The sequence below is a fragment of the Aquarana catesbeiana genome, linkage group LG03, assembly GCF_042186555.1.
Source record: "Aquarana catesbeiana isolate 2022-GZ linkage group LG03, ASM4218655v1, whole genome shotgun sequence".
NCBI lineage: Eukaryota > Metazoa > Chordata > Amphibia > Anura > Ranidae > Aquarana > Aquarana catesbeiana.
The window spans coordinates 18,485,731-18,506,501 of NC_133326.1; the positions used below are offsets into that span (position 1 = coordinate 18,485,731).

At 45.9% G+C, this 20,771-nt stretch overlaps 1 protein-coding gene across 1 annotated transcript in view; it reads left to right on the forward strand.

Annotated features, from left to right (window-relative positions):
• The window catches only part of SPG21 (SPG21 abhydrolase domain containing, maspardin), a gene marked incomplete in the record, with an annotated part of 46,655 nt that overhangs the window by 23,764 nt on the left and 2,120 nt on the right, over positions 1-20,771 (forward strand). Inside the window, 4 exon segments of the mRNA XM_073618347.1 lie at positions 4,763-4,843; positions 10,062-10,207; positions 12,081-12,189; positions 16,081-16,188. Coding sequence (XP_073474448.1) covers positions 4,763-4,843; positions 10,062-10,207; positions 12,081-12,189; positions 16,081-16,188 — 444 coding nt within the window.

The window sequence follows — 20,771 nt, forward strand, 5'->3', positions numbered from 1 at the left end:
ACACAGCACCCCATATTGTACACACAGCACCCCATATTGACAGAAAAACACAGAATTGTTGACATTTTTGCAGATTTATTAAAAAAGAAAAACTGAACTATCACATGATCCTAAGTATTCAGACCCTTTGCTATGACACTCATATATTTAACTCAGGTGCTGTCCATTTCTTCTGATCATCCTTAAGATGGTTCTACACCTTCATTTGAGTCCAGCTGTGTTTGATTATACTGATTGGACTTGATTAGGAAAGCCACACACCTGTCTATATAAGACCTTACAGCTCACAGTGCATGTCAGAGCAAATGAGAATCATGAGGTCAAAGGAACTGCCTGAAGAGCTCAGAGACAGAATTGTGGCAAGGCACAGATCTGGCCAAGGTTACAAAAACATTTCTGCTGCACTTAAGGTTCCTAAGAGCGCTTTGGCCTCCATAATCCTTAAATGGAAGACGTTTGGGACGACCAGAACCCTTCCTAGAGCTGGCCGTCCGGCCAAACTGAGCTATCGGGGGAGAAGAGCCTTGGTGAGAGAGGTAAAGAAGAACCCAAAGATCACTGTGGCTGAGCTCCAGAGATGCAGTCAGGAGATGGGAGACAGTTGTAGAAAGTCACCCATCACTGCAGCCCTCCACCAGTCGGGGCTTTATGGCAGAGTGGCCCGACGGAAGCCTCTCCTCAGTGCAAGACACATGAAAGCCTGCATGGAGTTTGCTAAAAAACACCTGAAGGACTCCAAGATGGTGAGAAATAAGATTCTCTGGTCTGATGAGACCAATATAGAACTTTTTGGCCTTAATCCTAAGCAGATATGTGGAGACAACCAGGCACTGCTCATCACCTGTCCAATACAGTCCCAACAGTGAAGCATGGTGGTGGCATCATCATGCTGTTGGGGGTGTTTTTCAGCTGCAGGGACAGGACGACTGGTTGCAATCGAGGGAAAGATGAATGTGGCCAAGTACAGGGATATCCTGGACGAAAACCTTCTCCAGAGTGCTCAGGACCTCAGACTGGGCCGAAGGTTTACCTTCCAACAAGACAATGACCCTAAGCACACAACTAAAATAACGAAGGAGTGACTTCACAACAACTCTGTGACTGTTTTTGAATGGCCCAGCCAGAGCCCTGACTTAAACCCAATTGAGCATCTCTGGAGAGACCTAAAAATGGCCGTCCACCAACGTTTACCATCCAACCTGACAGAACTGGAGAGGATCTGCAAGGAGGAATGGCAGAGGATCCCCAAATCCAGGTGTGAAAAACTTGTTGCATCTTTCCCAAAAAGACTCATGGCTGTATTAGATCAAAAGGGGCTTCTACTAAATACTGAGCAAAGGGTCTGAATACTTAGGACCATGTGATATTTCAGTTTCTTTTTTAATAAATCTGCAAAAATGTCAATTCTGTGTTTTTCTGTCAATATGGGGTGCTGTGTGTACAATATGGGGTGCTGTGTGTACAATATGGGGTGCTGTGTGTACAATATGGGGTGCTGTGTGTACATTAATGAGGGAAAAAAATGAACTTAAATGATTTTAGCAAATGGAATATAACAAAGAGTGAAAAATTGAAGGGGGTCTGAATACTTTCCGTCCCCACTGTGTGTGTGTATGTATATATGTATATGTGTGTGTATGTGTGTGTATGTATGTATGTATGTGTATATATATATATATATATATATATATATATATATATATATATATATATATATATATATATATATATATATATATATATATATATATATATATATATTCTAATATCCTACATAAATCAGCCATTATATAACGTGTGTGTAAAATAAATATATATTTATTCACACTTGCTCACCGGCCACTTTATTAGGTACACCTGTTCAATTGCTTGTCAGCCAATCACATGGCAGCAACTGAATGCATTTAGGCATCTCGACGTGGTGAAGACGACTTGCTGAAGTTCAAACCGAGCATCAGAATGGGGGAAGTAAAGGGGATTTAAGTGACTTTGAACGTGGCATGGTTGTTGGTGCCAGATGGGCCGTTCTGAGTATTTCCAAAACTGCTGATCTACTGGGATTTTCACACACAAACGTCTCTCAGGTTTTCAGAGAATGGTCCAAAAAAGAGAAAATATCCAGTGAGCGGCAGTTGTGTGGATGAAAATGCCTTGTTGATGTCAGAGGAGAATGGGCAGACTGGTTCTAGATGACAGAAAGGCAATAGTAACTCAAATAAACACTCATTACACCCAAGGTATGTAGAATACCATCTCTGAATGCACAACACATCCAACCTTGAAGCAGATGGGCTACAGCAGCAGAAGACCACACCGGGTGCCACTCCTGTCAGCTAAGAACAGGAAACTGAGGCTACAATTGGCACAGGATCACCGAAATTGGACAATAGAAGATTAGACAATAGAAAAGATTGGAAAAACGTTGCCTGGTCTGATGAGTCTTGATTTTTCAGCTGTGACATTCAGATGGTGGGGTCAGAATTTGGCACATGGATCCATCCTGCCTTGTATCACCGGTTCAGGCTGGTGGTGGGGGTGTAATGGTGGGGGGGATATTTTCTTGGCACACTTTGGGCCCCTTAGTACCAATTGAGCATCATATAAACACCACGACCTACCTGAGTATTGTTGTTGCTGACCATGTCCATCCCTTTATGACTACAGTGTCCCCATCTTCTGATGGCTCCTTCCAGCAGGATAATGCACCATGTCACAAACCTCCAATCATCTCACCACTGGACAATGAGGTCCCTGTACTCCAATGGTCTCCACACTCTCCACATCTCATCCAATAGAGCACCTTTGAGATGTGGTGGAACGGGAGATTGGCATCATGGATGTGCAGCCGAGAAATCTGCAGCAACTGTGTGATGTTATCATGTCACTATGGAGCTAAACTTCTGAGGAATGTTTCCAACACCTTGTTGTATCTATGCCACGGAGGATGAAGGCAAAAGGGGGTCCAACCCGCTACTAGTAAGGTGTACCTAATAAAGTGGCCAGTGAGTGTATGTTCTTTAGTGATGCAGTAGATCTTGGTGGGACATGTTGGGGGTTGTAGTTCTACAGAGATGAGGCCAGTGCTCTGTGCTGCAAATTTGGGTTCTAAATGATCGGAAGGTAATGGTTGTTCAGATAATAAAGTGTGGTGGTAGTTCTAGAAAATCTAGAAAGCCAAGAGTAATAAGGGAATGTTCATGGCAGATAACATATATCCACTCCTTTGGTCTCTGTGACTGTACTCTTCACTGGTTCTCATCCTACCTATCACACCGCTCCTTCAGTGTCACTTACAACTCTACTTCCTCCTCTCCTCTTCCTTTCTCTGTTGGGGTCCCCCAAGGTTCTATTCTTGGACCTCTCCTTTTCTCATTCTACACCACCTCCTTGGGTCAGTTGATTGCCTCCCACGGCTTTAAATATCATCTCTACGCTGATGACACCCAAATCTATCTCTCCACCCCCCAGCTCTCTCCATCTGTCTCCTCACGCATTACCAACTTACTAGCAGACATATCAGCCTGGATGTCACATCACTTCCTCAAACTCAACCTATCCAAAACCGAGCTCATGATATTTCCTCCCTCAGGTGCCACTTTCTCTGTCAATATCAATGGCTCAACTATCAACCCATCCCCCCACGCCAAGGTCCTAGGTGTAATCCTGGACTCTGAACTAACCTTTCGACCCCACATTCTATCACTATCCAAAGCTTGCCGCCTCAATCTTCGCAACATCTCCAAGATACGCCCCTTCCTAACCAATGACACCACTAAGCTTCTAATCCACTCCCTGGTCATCTCCCGCCTCGACTACTGCAACTCCCTCCTCATTGGTTTACCTCTAAATAGGCTCCTCCCCACTTAAATCCGTCAAGAACGCTGCTGCCAGGCTCATCCACCACACAAACCGCTCAGCGTCTGCTACACCCCTCTGCCAATCCCTCCATTGGCTGCCACTCAATCACCGAATTAAATTCAAGATACTAACTATAACTTACAAAGCCATCCACAACCTGGCCCCCAGCTACATCTCTAACCTAGTCACAAAATACCAACCTAATCGTTCTCTTCGCTCCTCCCAAGATCTCCTGCTCTCAAACTCCCTTGTCACCTCATCCCATGCTCGCCTTCAGGACTTCTCCAGAGCCTCCCCCATCCTCTGGAATGCTCTACCCCCAATCTGTCCGATTTTCTCCTACTTTATCCACTTTCAGACGATCCCTGAAAACTCATCTCTTCAGAGAAGCCTATCTGGCCCCCACCTAACAACTGTACATTTATCTTCTCAATCAGCACATCACCCACAGTTATTACCTTTTGTATCTCTTGACCTTCCCTCTTAGATTGTAAGCTCTAAGGAGCAGGGCCCTCTGATTCCTACTGTATCAAAGTGTATTGTATTTGTACTGTCTACCCTCAAGTTGTAAAGCGCTACGTAAACTGTTGGCGCTATATAAATACTGTATAATAATAATAATGTATAGGGATCACCAGGGATTCCCCTCCCCCTGTCCCAGCTACATTTCATTGTTATGTCAGTGCAGCATGTGATTGACCCCGATCATAGTTCACATTCCACCCCCAGCACAATGACAGCATCTCACATGACCCCACAGTCATTCACAAACCAGAAGCATTATGGGATTTTTTTTTTTTTTTTTTTAAGAACACAAAACTGAATATAATTGGAATCATTGTTATCAGTTTATAGTTCTGCTGTAACTTTATCTTTCTTATCATAGTTTCTGTTGTCTTTTCAGCTTCAGTATCCAGTGTACTGGGATCACTTGGAGTTCTGTGATGGATTCAGAAAACTTTTGGATGATTTGCACTTGGACAAGGTGAGTTTGATTGAGACACACAGGATAGTAGTTCACCAGTGTTTAGTGATCTGTACATCCAATGAGTAATAATTCCACATGGCTATTCCTGTGTTTGTAACTGTCCTATAAAACCGTTCCACAGGCCTTATCTGGCTCACGAAAAGATAAGATAGGCACCACTTGAGTAAAACTGTATTCATTTAATGAACAAAGTGTATTAGAAACTCACATGGAAGATACAGTGGAGTCCAGTGAAATGTCAATCTCAGTCTCTGCTATCAGCGCTGATCTCATCCTGTGAAACTGTGTGATGTAAAGCCGGCGTCTTGTCCACCAGGTATCTTGCGGCTCTCGGGTGGGATCCAGAGCGAGGTCTGGAACGCAGTCAGCAGGTCTCAGGAGAGGGCTGGAACGCAGCGTGTGGCGGGATGACGTCACGGATGTATTATCTGGCTCACAGCTAGGGTTAGTGACGTGTCCTCAGAGCCCACTGCTCTCATACAGGTCTCAGTTCAGGTTTGCAGCGGTCCATTTCTGTCCTCTCCAGTCCCATTTCCTCTTGTGCTGTCATTCTCTGTTAATGGTTGTTATGACCACCAGCGTCCTAGCAACCAGTCACCAGCTTTCCCCAGCATTTACAGAAGGACTTTTTCTGTTCAAATCTGCTCCACCTTTGCTGCAAGTGTAAGGTAAGAGGGGACATTGATGGGTACCCAGATGACATGGGGACTCCTATTTGGACCCTAATAGAGGACCCTGATGTAAGGAAATACTCTGATATAAGGAGGAGCCTAATGTGAGGGAGACTCTGATGGGAAAGGTACACACTGAGTGTATTTTACACACGGACTGAATTTTTGTTTGACCCTTTTATTAACCCTTTTATGATTTCAGAACACGTGTGGTTAAGAACACACTCTAGAGTCAGCTGACTGTAGTGTCACATGTCCCTGGTCAAATGGTGGATAATCTCATAGATGCCTTTCTGCCCTCTAGGACTGGGGTCGTCCTGACAGTGCTGTGAGATTAGAGAAAGAAAAGTGGGCACACTGGCCTAGTGCTTTATCCAACAGATTTATTAAAAGATATGAATAAAATCAAAGCTGTCTACTCACAAACATAAGTTAACACACTACTCCGACATGAAAGTCATGTGACTTCCAATCCTACTTTGCCCTGCAACTTCAGTCCTACTCTGATCCGACTTAAAGTGATTGTAAGGCTACATGCCCACAGACGTTTTAAAAAATGGGCTGTAAAGCCAGTACAGACGCCAGGATAAAAGTGGCGTTAAAAACGCGATTTTATCTGCGTTTTGCATTGAATTCAATGCACGTTACTCCGCGCTGGCTTTCACCCGCGTTTCTCTGTCTCTACTCAAAATCAACGGTTCCCTATGGGAGCCCATTGATTTGAATAGAGATTGCACCAGAAGTCGGATCAAGAGGATCCGACTTGCGGCCCGACTTGTGTGCTGAGAATCTTGAGGGGGGAACTCAGCGAAAATGTTAAAAAAAATTTGCGTGAGGCTTCCCCCCCCCAGGACGATACCAGACCCTTCTGTCTGGTATGGATCTTAAGTGGCACACCCAGACCAAAAAAAATGGCGTGGGGGTCCCCCCAAGATCCATACCAGACCCTTATCCGAGCACGCAGGACAGGAAAGGGGAGCGAGCGCCCCCCTCTCCTGGACCATACCAAGCCACATGCCCTCAACATGGGGGGGTTGGTGCTTTGGGGCAGGGGAGGCCCTGCGCCCCCCACCCCAAAGCACTTTGTCCCAATGTTGATGACTCTTCCCGACAACCCTGGCTGTTGGTTGTCTGGGTCTGCGGGCGGTGGGCTTATCGGAATCTGGGTGCCCCCTTTCAATAAGGGGGCCCCAGATCCCGGCCCCCCCACCCCCCGCGGGGTTTATTGTAGTAGTTGTGTACAATGTATTGTACATCTTTTTTAGAAAACAATAAAGTATTTAAAAAAAAAAAAAAGTGTTTTAAAAAATAAGTAAAAAAATTTTAAATGATAAAAATTAAAGTTGCACCCAAGCACATCAAATCCTCCCTCAAAATTTTTTTTTGGAGGCCCTCCACACACAGTACTCATCATATTTGAGTACACCCCCCTTTGAAAAGTAAGATTTTAATCAATATCTCAATGTTCATCAGAACAATTTCCAACATTTTGACAAAACTGAGTTGTTTTTTTTTTTTTTTTATATAACATTTGTTTAGCTCATTACATGAAAGTAAAGTTAATAATACTTGGATTACAAAAGCTTCAGTTTAAATCAAAATTGATGCAAAAATGAATACACCCCACAACAAAAACTCCTCCATCTATTATTTTGTATGATCTCCATGATTTGTAAGGACAGTACCAAGTCTTCTAGGCATGGAATGAACAAGTTGGTGACAGTGCAACATCGATCTTTTTACATTGTTCAAGAACGACCTCTTTTAGAGCCTGGATACTGGATGGAGAGCGATGTTCAGTTTGTCTCATCGGAATTCCCCATAGGTGTTCCCCGATTGGGTTCAGATCAGGAGACATACTTGGCCACTGAATCACTTTCACCCGGTTCTTCTTCAGAAATGCAACAGTGGCCTTGGATGAGTGTTTTGGATCATTGTCATGTTGGAAAAATGCATGATGACCAAGGGCACGGAGTGATGGTAGAATCTTCTCTTTAAATATAGAGCAGTGCATCTGTGAATTCATGATGCCATCAATAAAATGCAGCTCCCCAACACCAGCAGCACTCGTGCAGCACCACAGAAGGACACTGCCACCATCATGCTTCACTGTAGGCACCAATTTTCTTTGTACTCCTCACCTTTGCAACGCCATACAGTTTTGAACCCATCAGTTCCAAAAACATTTATTTTGGTCTCATCACGATGACCTTAATATGCTTCTTCTTGATCCACTCCTTTGTTGCCTTAGCGGTATGTTTTTGGGCATTGTCCTGCTGGAAGACCCATGCATGACCCATCTTTAGTGCTCTGGCTGAGGGAAGAAGGTTCTCATCCAAGATTTTACAATACATGGCCCCATCCATTGGCCCATCAATGCGGCAAAGTCGGCCTGTACCTTTAGCAGAGAAACCGCCCCAAAGCATAATGTTTCCACCTCCGTGCTTGACTGTAGGGATGGTGGTGTTCTGGTCATAGTCAGCATTTTTCTTCCTCCAAACACGGAGTCAAATTAATGCCAAAAAGCTCAATTTTGGTCTCATCTGACCACAGCACTTTCTCCCAATCCTTCCCTGAATCCTTTTGGATGTTCATTGGCGAACTTCAGACGGGCCTGGACATGTGCCATCTTGAGGAAGGGGACCTTGTGGGTGCTGCAGAATTTCAGTCCATGGTGGTGTATTGTGCTACCAATGGTTTGTTTGGTGACACTGGTGCCAACTTCCATGAGATCATTCACAAGCTCCTCCCGTGTAGTTCTGGGCCGATCCCTCACTTTTTCTCATGATCATCCTTACCCCATGAGGCGAAAGCTTGCATGGAGCTCCAGACCGAGGGCGATTGATGGTTATTTTGTATTTCTTCCATTTGCGAATAATCGTTCCACGAGGTCTTCTCACCAAGCGTCTTGCTGATGGTCTTTGTAGCCCATTCTAGCCAGGTCTACAATCTTGTCCCTGACGTCCTTTGACAGCTCTTTGGTCTTGCCCATAATGGTGAGGTTTTAATGGAAGAATGAGATTCTGTGAACAGGTGTCCTTCCTTTTTTTTTTTTTTTTTTTTTTTTTTATACACATAACGAGTTGTCATTAGGAACACCTTAAATTGACAGTACTAACCTGTTTAGCACATGAGCACCTACTGTAGCCTGTCTGGGAGCCAGAATTATTGTTGGTAGGGGATCAAATACTTATTTTACTCACTGAAATGCAACTCCATTTATAACATTTTGTATTGTGTTTGTTTTTTTTTTTTTTTTCTGGATTTTTAGTTGATATTCTGTCTCTATCATTTAAAATACACCTATGGTAACAATTATTGACTCTTCCTTTTTTCGTAAATAGGCAAACTTACAAAATCTGATGGGGATCAAATAATTGCTTTCCCAACTGTATGCAGAGCTCATAGAATGTTGCTGCAGTGAAATGTACAGAACTCAGATTACAGTTTGTCCCCATTGACCTCCTGTACGATTCCAGTCTTTTAGGCACCATGCACACGGATAGTGAAAGCCTGAAAATAGGTCCAGGATAAAATTATGAATGCTTTCATGCCTAGGGGGAGCGCAGTTACAATGTACAGCCTGCCATACAAGTGAAGAGGCTTTCGTACATGAGTAAACGCCAGTGCACAGAAGTCTCAAAGTTTACATGCATGGACCCTTTCACTTGTATGGCAAGCTACAATGGCACCTTCAGATCGCCAGGTGGAATAACGCCTGGAATATGAGGCTGTGCATATTTTTAGGCTTTCGATGTCCATGTGTGCGAGGCCTTATAGCTCATATTAACGCTCATTTTACAGCTACTTGTCCAGCTAAGCTCTAGGAGCTGAGTATTTAGAGTAAAAATATTGGTAAGGTTTAGAATTTTTTTGCTATTTTTTTCTTTTATTTGGAATTTTAAAGCGGTTAAACTAACACAATAAAAACATTCCATCCCCTCTGTAACGTTGTGCCCCTGTGTCTGTGTTTTATATAAAAAAAGTTGCCGATTTGTACCTTTTTATAGCAGAGCTTCTCCCGGCTCTCTCCTCTCCCCGGCTGACAGCTATACTGGGCGGGGCTGAGCGCTCAAGCTGATGTCAGCCAGGGAGGAGAGAGAGCCGAGGAGTCACATGAGCATCGGTAGATGCTCCGACATAAGGTACAGATCAACAGCTTTTTTTTATATAATACAGTCACAGGGGCACATAACTTTGTTACAGAGGGGATGGGATGTTTTTATTGTAGTTCTAATAGCAGCATAAGAGGAGGGGGTGGGTACTGACACCGGGCAGACAGAGCTGCGGATGACGGAGGCACATACACTGACCACGGTGTCTGGGCTCAGAAGCCATGATAAACCGTGGTCAGTTTACATGGGGGGAGGGTATACCCAGGCAGGATTTGCCAGATTGTTTAGGTGATAAAAGGGTCCAAAATACACAGCACAAGCACTGTGCTGTTATTAATGCTTTAGGGGAACAGGATCTTTTTTTGTTTTTTTGTTTTTTTTTCGGGTAACCCTTTAATTGGATTGTACCTCCTTTTTGTGTATGGCTAGGTTCACCTGTTTGGAGCGTCTCTTGGTGGCTTTCTGGCCCAGAAGTTTGCAGAGTACACACACAAGTCCCCCAGAGTTCAGTCTCTCATCCTGTGTAACTCCTTCAGCGACACATCCATCTTCAACCAGACCTGGACAGCAAATGGGTGAGTGTAGAGCACAATCCTACCTGTCTGACTCTGTATGTATAAACCACTTTTACCTATAGGTAAGCCTCTATTAAGGCTTACCTGTAGGTGCTGGAAATATCTCCTAAACCTCCACGGTTTAGGATATATTTTCTAAAAAGCCGAGTGCCGATGACTATGGCGCATGCGCCTAAGTCATCAGCGCACTTTAGAAAGGGCACATCGTGCCGTTTCTATTAAAGGTCATGCCGTGAATGGCGGCTCCCACGAGCATGCGCGGGAGTAACGTCACGTGACTCCGGCCAGTCGCAGAGCCGGAGTTCTCGGCCCGGAAGGAAGAGGGGTGAAAATGGACGCTCGCTGCTAGTGGACAACGGAGACATCACAGGCTTTTCAGGTAAGTGACACATAATGGGCTAGTATGTGATGCATAGTAGCCCATTATGCTTTACCTTTGCAGGGAAACAAAGAGGAAGTAAAACCCACCAGGGTTTACTTCCTCTTTAAGCCAGCCATAGGTGGAGCGAATCTTGGTTGGTTCTGCAGGTACCAGCCGAGATTCGATCCATATATGGGAAGGCTAATTGTACCCAAATCGATCAATTAATGTAGTTTCTACATGCAATTACTGCCAGCGGCTATAGCCTATATAGCAGTAATCGTTGTGTTCTGCCGGCCAGGAAGGTTCTCTGCGAGTGCCATTTAACCACTTGTCAACCACCGACAACACATTTACGTCATTACTTTGATGTTAAATACTTTTGTTATGGCAGCAGCTAGCTGCCATAACCCCGGTATCATTGTGTGCTGTGGGAGATTTCTTTAAAAGATTAAATGCTCCCAGCGGCGATTCTCTATCTTGCCCTCACTTGACTTCCTGTCTAGGCATCAGAGGGATCAGATTGGTTCCGGGCTTACCAACGGCTCCAGTAAGTGCGGAAAGGACTGGGAAGCAACGGCAGCTTACTGGAGCCGTTTGACTCGGTTTTGTGTTTTATTAAAAATACTTTTAGGCTGCAATCACACTTCAGCAATTTCAAAGTGCTGATATGTGAATGACAAATCGCGGGACTCGCATTTGAGATGCCATTAATTAGAATGACACCTCAAGTCGCGGCGCTGGTCTGGAGTGAGTGTCGCAAGATCAATTGTGCTGAAATTGCAGTAACACACATCGCAGGAAGCATGTCGCCCAAAAGTAGCTTCTGAACTTTTGGGGGGGATGTGCTTCTCGCGATGCGTGTTGCCGCAACATTCGCGGCAGACCTGCGCTGTGATTTGAAGTGTTATTTAAATGAGTGGCATCTCAAATGCGAGTCCCGCGATTTTCCGTTCACACATCAGCGCTTTCAAATTAGGGCAAATCTGCCCACAATTCAGAACACTGAAGTGTGACTGCAGCCTTAATAAACACACACTCACCTGTCCCATGGTCCAGCGATGCGGCCGCCCGAGCCCTCGGTTCTCTCCGGCATCACTAGTGTGGGCACCCGGCTGTGACGAATTGCGAGCCATGCTGCGCTTCTTCAATAGCCAAGCAATCTTCTGGGACCTGTGACATCCCAGAAGATTGGGGGTGGGGGGGGTGGAGAACTTCTGCTCAATTCGCCTGGGCAGCCGGAGCTGGAGCTGGGTATCTGTCAAAACTAGGCACCCCCCCCCCCCCCCCCCCAAAGAAATTACATGCCCAATGTGGCAATGTAAGGAGTCCTTAAAGCGGAAGTTCCACTTTTGGGTCGAACTCCGCTTTAATGATTTTGTAAATCAAAAGATGGTGCCCCCCCCGATCCCTGATTGTGTCAGTGTCATCCTGTTTTGTATTTTGGCAAACCATGAGCTTGTACAGTCGTGTCTGTGCCCTGTTGCTGTAAAGATGATTTGTGTTTTGCAGCTTTTGGCTCATGCCGGCATTCATGCTCAAGAAGATCCTTTTAGGAAACTTTTCATCTGGCCCAGTGGATCCAGTTATGGCTGATGCCATTGATTTCATGGTGGATCGGGTATGAATTTTTTTTCTTTTATATGATTCTGTTACTGTTTTTCTTAGATCAATTTTTATGTGTTAAGAATTGTTCATGACATGTCACATGAAGTTCCCTGGAATTGATAAAGACTGGCACAGATAGATTATGCGAAAAATGTCTCACAAATGCGTTTTAAAAGGGGTGCAGCGTGCTCCAAATTTATGTACCTGTCCGGAACTTGTACTTGAATTTGGTGCATGATGCGCCACTTTTAGAACTTTCACAAAATCCATCTCTGTACCCTAAGGCTTCATTCTCATATTGGCGTTCTGAATCGCTTCCAATGGCACCCCAATCGCGGCGTGATTTTGCCCCGATTCATCAGGCGACAATCGCAGCAAAATCACAGAATTGTGAAACGCCCAAATGATGCTTTTGTACTTCGCGCTGTGATTGGGGTGCCATTGGAAGCGACAGGGAACGCACGGGCGTCCGGCGATTTGCCGCTATTTTGAATGACGGGCGGAATCGTGGAGATTCAGCCCGCGTTTCAGAATGCCAAGATGTGAACGGAGACTAAAGGAACGTTTGGTCTTGACTCCATTTTCATAAGATTTGAACTGTTTGTATATATATATTTTTTAAAATCTGGCACAGGTGTTGCGCCACAATGTAAAAGTGGAACAAATAGGAACTACATTACGACCTTTTTACTCCCACGACCGGCCCATAGTAAAAATGTGTATTTTTTTTTTTTATGTTAAATACTGGGGTTATGGCAGCAGCCATCTGCCATAACCCCAGTATTTTTTTTTTTTTTTTTTATACTATGGCAGATTCTCTTTCCGATTTTAAAAGTGATCCCGTGGGCGGATTCGCCGCAGGATTGCTTTTTAGAAGTTTCTCCCCTCCCGACGCTTCCCGCTGGATTACCTGACCCATCGGTAAAGCCTGGGAGCGATCCGATGCTGTCGGTAGCTGGGTATGGAGAAGAGGGAGGCCAAAATGGCCGTCACTCGTCTGTATGACCTTGGAGGACCAGAGCGACGTCTGACGTCACTTCTGTTTCCCGGGCAATAGTAACTTTTTATTTATTTTTTTTTCAAAGCAAAAGTTCAAAGATAATTTTGTTCTGTAATTTGCTTTTAAAGGTAAATGAGAGATTTGGGGTCTTTATGACCCCAGATCTCTCAATAAAGAGGACCTGTCATGCTTTTTTTTTTTTTTTCTATAAAGGTTTGTTTATAAATAAAGGGACAGTGTAAAAATAAAAAATAAAATAAGAAAAAAAAAAAAGTGTTGAACGCTCCTCCGTGCTCGTGCAGCAGAAGTTAACGCGTACGTAATTTGGGCCCGCATATGTAAACTGTGTTCAAACCACATGTGAGGTACCGCCGCTTACGTTAGAGCGAAAGAAATCTAGCGCTAGACCTCCTCTGTAATTCTAAACAGTTAACCTATAAAAAATAGTAGTTTGTTGCCATTCCATGAGCGTGCGCAATTTTAAAACATGACATGTTGGGTATCCTTTTTTTTTTTTTTTTTTTCCAAATCATTTAAAAGTATTTTTTCCCAAAAAAATTGTGTTTGAAAGACTGCTGTGTAAAATACCATGTGACATAAAATATTGCACTGTCCCCATTTTATTCTCTTGGTCTCTTCTAAAAAAAAAAAAAAAAAAAATGTATAATGTTTGGGCGTTCAGTATTTTTTTGCTAGAAAATTACTTAGATTTTAAACTTTTAAAACTAAAAGTTCCAGAAAAGGCCTGGCCAGCAAGTGGTTAATTTGGCTTTGAGTTGTTGTTGAACCAAAACTGTCAGACCTTTTATGGAATTGGTGCAACACATTAACAAGAGCAATTAACGCCAGCAAAGTGGTGCAGCAGCTTTATGGAATGGCCCCCCAGGATTTACTGTAGCTTGGTTTGGATAATAACAGGATGACTGAGGTTTGCACTAATGAACCAGAGAGATCTAAGTTTCAAAACGGAGCTATTAGTTGCATGCCTTTTCAAAAAATATGTGGAAGAGTAGTCATTCGGAGTACATTTTCTGGAGGGCAAGGGGTTAACAAAAAAAATAATAAATGCACTTTTTTTTTTTTGCAGGTAAAAAAACTGCATTTATTATTTTTTGTTTCTGGAGCCTAAAGATGTGCCTGTACATCAAACTGGCAAGTGGATACAATCTGACAAGAAGACTTGATGAACTACCACCGCGCTCACCTGCGCCGTGGTAGTTCAGTGAAAGCTACAAGCCGACATCCACAAAGACTATTGGGGCTTGTAGTTTTACCATTTACAGAACAATGTGAATAAGTGCCGGGTGTGTTTTTTTTTTTTTTTTTTTCCACAATTTTAAATTATGACAGCTAGCAGAGGGGAGAAGATCCCCCGCTAGCTGTCAGAGGGGGGGAGCGGTGGATGCCCTGTTAGTTCGTAACATGAATATGGGTGTAACATCTTATGAAAGGTGTAGTTAGGCTGTAACCACTTCAGCCCTGGAAAGATTTACCCCCTTAATGACCAGGCCATTTTTTGCGATGCAGCACTGCATTGCATTAACTGACAATTGCGCGGTCGTATGATGCTGTACCCAAACAAAATCGTCCCTTTTTTTTTTTTTTTTTAATTTGCGTTATAAACAAATAAGACCGACAATATTTGGAGAAAAAAAAACCTACATTTTGCTAGAATACATATCCAATAATAAAAAATAATAATAATTCATCAGTTTAAGCCAATACGCATTCTTCTACATATTTATAGTAAAATAAATAAATCACAATAAGCGTATATTGATTGGTTTGCACAAAAGTTATAGCGTCTACAAAATAGGGGATAGATTTTTGGCATTTTGAGATAGATATATCTCTACCATCTCTAGCTATCTATCTTTCTTTACTACTAGTAATGGTGGTGATCAGCGATTTTTAGCGGGACTGCAACGGACAAATCGGCTGCTTTTTTTTTTTTGGGAACCAGTGACATCACAGCGATTAGAGCTAAAAATATGCACTGATCAATGTATAAATGACACTGGCAGGGAAGGGGTTAACACCAGGTGTGATCGAGGGGTTAAGTGTGTCCCTTGGAGGTGCTTTCTATCTGTGGGGGGGGATGAACTGACTGGGAGTACAGAGAGATCGCTGTTCCTGATCACTAGGAACAGAAGATCTCTGTGTACTTCCCTGTCAGAACGGGGATCTGCTTTGTTTACATAGTCAGATCTCCGTTCTGCCTCCCTGAGGAGCGATTGTGCGTGGCCGTCGGACCCGCGCATCGGCGCCCCCAGTGTCATTTCTTGCAATAGGGCCGCCCTGCCGCAGTGTATATATGCGGTGGGCGGTCCAAGAGTGGTTAAATTAGTGGTTTTCAGTTTGGTTCTCAGATAGTTTAGTTCTGCTTTTAAGTAAGGCTCCATTCACACCTGAATCGCACGATTGCGCCAGCTATTGCAGAATCGCTTAAAAACCTGCAAAGCGCTTGTGGTGCCGTTATTTATTTCCTAATGGCACCCTAAACACGGTGCGATTTTTTTTTTTTTTTTTTTTTTTTTTTTTTTTTTTTTTTTTTTTTTTTTTTTTTTTTCCACGTGACAAAGCACACAAAAATCACGGCAAAACGTGCAACACCAAACGCGCCTAGCTCCGTAGCAAAAATTGGTACATTAGCTTCTTTGCGCCTTTTTTGGAGCGGAGGGAGGCCTATTTAAAAATGAATGGCGCCACTCCAAAAAACATGACACGGCAGCGTCACTCCGATGTGAACGAGGCCTAAAGCCGCTGATGTTGCCGACCTTTTGTAAAATGATCCAGTTACTGACCTCTGATGCACTTTTATGTAATTACTGTCTACATAACAATATTGTCTAATAGGGCAGATGACTGGATTTGTATGACTGTATTGCTATTTTCCTTTTATAGTTGGAAAGTTTGAATCAAAGTGAGTTGGCATCTCGTCTGACCCTGAACTGTCAGAACTCTTATGTGGAGCCACACAAAATCCGGGACCTCACTGTCACCATAATGGATGTAAGTGTATGCTGTCCCCCATTCAGGAGTCGGGGTAATGGTGTTCCCTGGAGTCCCCACTGGCCCATAACTTGTTGTGTGCTTAGTTTGTATTCCTAAATGATGAATGTACACTCACCGGCCACTTTATTAGGTACACCTGTCCAGTTGCCTGGTAACAGAAATTGCTAATCAGCCAATCGCATGGCAGCAACTCGATGCATTTAGGCATCTAGACGTGGTGAAGATGACTTGCTGAATATCAAACTGAGCATCAGAATGAGGGAAGAAAAGAGATTTAAGTGACTTTGAACGTGGCATTGTTGTTGGCGCCAGATGGGCTGGTCTGAGTATTTGAAAAATTGCTGATCTACTGGGATTTTCACACACAACCATCTCTCGGGGTTTACAGAGAATGGTGGAAAAAAGAGAAAATATCCAGTGAGTGGCAGTTGTGTGGAGGAAAATGCCTTGTTGAGGTCAGAGGAGAATGGGCAGACTGGTTCCAGGTGATAAAAAAAAAGCAACAGTAACTGAAATAACCACTTGTTACACCCAAGGTATGCAGAATACCATCTCTGAGTGCACAACACATCCAACCTTGAAGCAGATGGGCTACAGCAGGAGTAGTCCACACCGGGTGCCACTCCTGTCAGCTAAGAACAGGAAACTGAGACTACAATTCTCACAGATCACCAAAATTGTACAATAGAAGATTGGAAAAACGTTGCCTGGTCTGAGTCTCGATTTCGGATGGTGGGGTCAGAATTTGACATAAACAACATGAAATCATGGATCCATCCTGCCTTGTATCACCGGTTCAGGCTGGTGGTGGTGATGTAATGGTGTGGGGGGGATATTTTCTTGGCACACTTTGGGCCCCTTAGTATCAATTGAGCATCATTTAACCACTTCAACCGCGGAAGAATTTACCCCCTTCCTGACCAGAGCGTTTTTTTGCGATTCGGCACTGCGCGGTCGTGCGACGTGGCTCCCAAACAAAATTGACGTCCTTTTTTTCCCACAAATAAAGCTTTCTTTTGGTGGTATTTGATCGCCTCTGCGACTTTTATTTTTTGCGCTATAAACAAAATAAGAGCGACAATTTTGAAAAAAAACGCATTATTTTGCTATAATAAATATCCCCCAAAAATATATAAAAAAAATTTTTTTTCCCTCAGTTTAGGCCGATATGTATTCTTCTACATATTTTTGGTAAAAAAAAAAATCGCAATAAGCGTTTGATTGGTTTGCACAAAAGTTATAGCGTTTACTTAATAAGGGATAGTTTTATGGCATTTTTATTCATTTTTTTATTTTTTTTTTTTTTTTACTAGTAATGGCGGCGATCAGCGATTTTTATTGTGACTGCAAAGGTTATGGCGGACATGTCGGACATTTTTGACACATTTTTTGGACCATTGTCATTTATACAGCGATCAGTGCGATTTTAAAATGCACTGATTACTGTGTAAATGACACTGGCAGTGAAGGGGTTAACCACTAGGGGGCGGGGAGGGGTTAATCAGTACTAGGGGAGTGATTATTAACTGTAGGGGATGGGCTAGCAGTGTCATTACTCTGATCTCTGCTCCGATGACAGGAAGCAGAGATCAGTGACACTGTCACTAGGCAGAATGGGGAGATGCTGTTTACATCAGCATCTCCCCGTTCGTCCTCTCCGTGAGCCGATCGCGGGAATTCAAATTCAAATGCACGTACCTGTAAGTCCATTTGCCCAGCGTGCCATTCTGCCGACCTACATCGGCGTGCGCCGGTCGGGAACTGGTTAAACACCACGTCCTACCTGAGTATTGTTGCTGACCATGTCCATCCCTTTATGACTACAGTGTCCCCATCTTCTGATGGCTCCTTCCAGCAGGATAATGCACCATGTCACAAAGCTCCAATCATCTCACCACTGGACAATGAGGTCCCTGTCCTCCAATGGTCTCCACACTCACCACATCTCATCCAATAGAGCACCTTTGGGATGTGGTGGAATGAGAGATTGGCATCATGGATGTGCAGCTGACAAATCTGCATCAACTGTGTGATGTTATCATGTCACTATGGAGAAAAATCTCTGAGGAATGTTTCCAACACCTTGTTGTATCTATGTCACCAAGAATGAAGGCAAAAGGGGGTCCAACCCGCTACTAGCAAGGTGTACCTAATAAAGTGGCCGGTGAGTGTGTAATCTTCCTTGAATCCCGATGGCTTTTAGATTTCTCTTAGTGGCTTCTAAATTCTACTGTGTTCTGTAAGTCTCCTCCTGGATTCAATAACTGTTCAAGGTTCTCCATCACTAATTCCTATTTAGGTAAACTTTCAATACAGAAAACGATATTTTCCTGTACAATCATCATTCTTGACTTTAGAAACACTCCATGTCTGAGAACTACGGTGTCATTTCTGATGTGAAAGTGCTTTGTGAAGGAATATAAAGTGGATGTAAACCCTTCCATATACCCAGTGAAGTGACCGGCCTCACGTCATACACAGAGATGAAACCAATCCTCCTACATGGGTTGTACCTGTTTAAAACTCTGAATTTTAAGCTGCTCTGAGCTGTCAGAAAACGGGGAGGGGAGAGCTGAAATTACACACTGCAGAGCTCTGTGAGGAGAGCTCTGAGAGCTGATTGGAGAGAAGGGAACACCCCTCCTTGTGTGCTGGAGCGCCCCCCCCTCCTCGTGTGCTGGAGCGCCCCCCCTCCTTGTGTGCTGGAGCGCCCCCCCCCTTTCCTTGTGTGCTGGAGCGCCCCCCCCCCTCCTTGTGTGCTGGAGCGCCCCCCCCCTCCTTGTGTGCTGGAGCGCCCCCCCCCTCCTTGTGTGCTGGAGCGCCCCCCCCCTCCTTGTGTGCTGGAGCGCCCCCCCCCTCCTTGTGTGCTGGAGCGCGCCCCCCCTCCTTGTGTGCTGGAGCGCGCCCCCCCCTCCTTGTGTGCTGGAGCGCCCCCCCCCTCCTTGTGTGCTGGAGCGCCCCCCCCCTCCTTGTGTGCTGGAGCGCCCCCCCCCCTCCTTGTGTGCTGGAGCGCCCCCCCCTCCTTGTGTGCTGGAGCACCCCCCCCCCCTCCTTGTGTGCTGGAGCGCGCCCCCCCCTCCTTGTGTGCTGGAGCACCCCCCCCCTCCTTGTGTGCTGGAGCGCCCCCCCCCCTTGTGTGCTGGAGCGCGCCCCCCCCCTCCTTGTGTGCTGGAGCGCGCCCCCCCCTCCTTGTGTGCTGGAGCGCGCCCCCCCCCTCCTTGTGTGCTGGAGCGCGCCCCCCCCCTCCTTGTGTGCTGGAGCGCCCCCCCCCTCCTTGTGTGCTGGAGCGCCCCCCCCCTCCTTGTGTGCTGGAGCGCCCCCCCCTCCTTGTGTGCTGGAGCGCGCCCCCCCCCTCCTTGTGTGCTGGAGCGCCCCCCCCCCTCCTTGTGTGCTGGAGCGCCCCCCCCCTCCTTGTGTGCTGGAGCGCCCCCCCTCCTTGTGTGCTGGAGCGCCCCCCCCCTCCTTGTGTGCTGGAGCGCGCCCCCCCCCTCCTTGTGTGCTGGAGCGCGCCCCCCCCTCCTTGTGTGCTGGAGCGCCCCCCCCCTCCTTGTGTGCTGGAGCGCCCCCCCCCTCCTTGTGTGCTGGAGCGCCCCCCCCCTCCTTGTGTGCTGGAGCGCCCCCCCCCTCCTTGTGTGCTGGAGCGCCCCCCCCCTCCTTGTGTGCTGGAGCGCCCCCCCCCCTCCTTGTGTGCTGGAGCGCCCCCCCCCTCCTTGTGTGCTGGAGCGCCCCCCCCCTCCTTGTGTGCTGGAAGCGCCCCCCCCCCCCTCCTTGTGTGCTGGAGCGCCCCCCCCCCCCTCCTTGTGTGCTGGAGCGCCCCCCCCCCCCTCCTTGTGTGCTGGAGCGCCCCCCCCCCTCCTTGTGTGCTGGAGCTGCCCCCCCCCTCCTTGTGTGCTGGAGCTGCCCCCCCCCTCCTTGTGTGCTGGAGCTGCCCCCCCCCTCCTTGTGTGCTGGAGCTGCCCCCCCCTCCTTGTGTGCTGGAGCTGCCCCCCCCTCCTTGTGTGCTGGAGCTGCCCCCCCCCCCTCCTTGTGTGCTGGAGCTGCCCCCCCCCCTCCTTGTGTGCTGGAGCTGCCCCCCCCCCCTCCTTGTGTGCTGGAGCTGCCCCCCCCCCTCCTTGTGTGCTGGAGCTGCCCCCCCCCTCCTTGTGTGCTGGAGCGCCCCCCCCTCCTTGTGTGCTGGAGCGCCCCCCCCCCCTCCTTGTGTGCTGGAGCGCCCCCCCCCCCTTCCTTGTGTGCTGGAGCGCGCCCCCCCCCCCCTTCCTTGTGTGCTGGAGCGCGCCCCCCCCCCCCTTTGTGTGGAAGGAAGGAGGTGGCAAAGTGTAGTGCTCTGAATGGAGACAAGTACACACTAAAGAGGGATATGCTTTGTTCATATTTCATGTCTGAGGTTTACAACCACTTTAAGCTTCCTGTATTCTATATTAAAACATTATTATAAGGTAAAATGTATTCCTTTTTATGTTAAAGATGTATTTTATAACTGGCATTTCACAGTTTGTATGAAATCAGAAACTTTATAGATAGGTGCGTGTTATTTGCCTCAACAGGAAGTATACCAGGACCTCTGTCCCCATGTGTTTGAT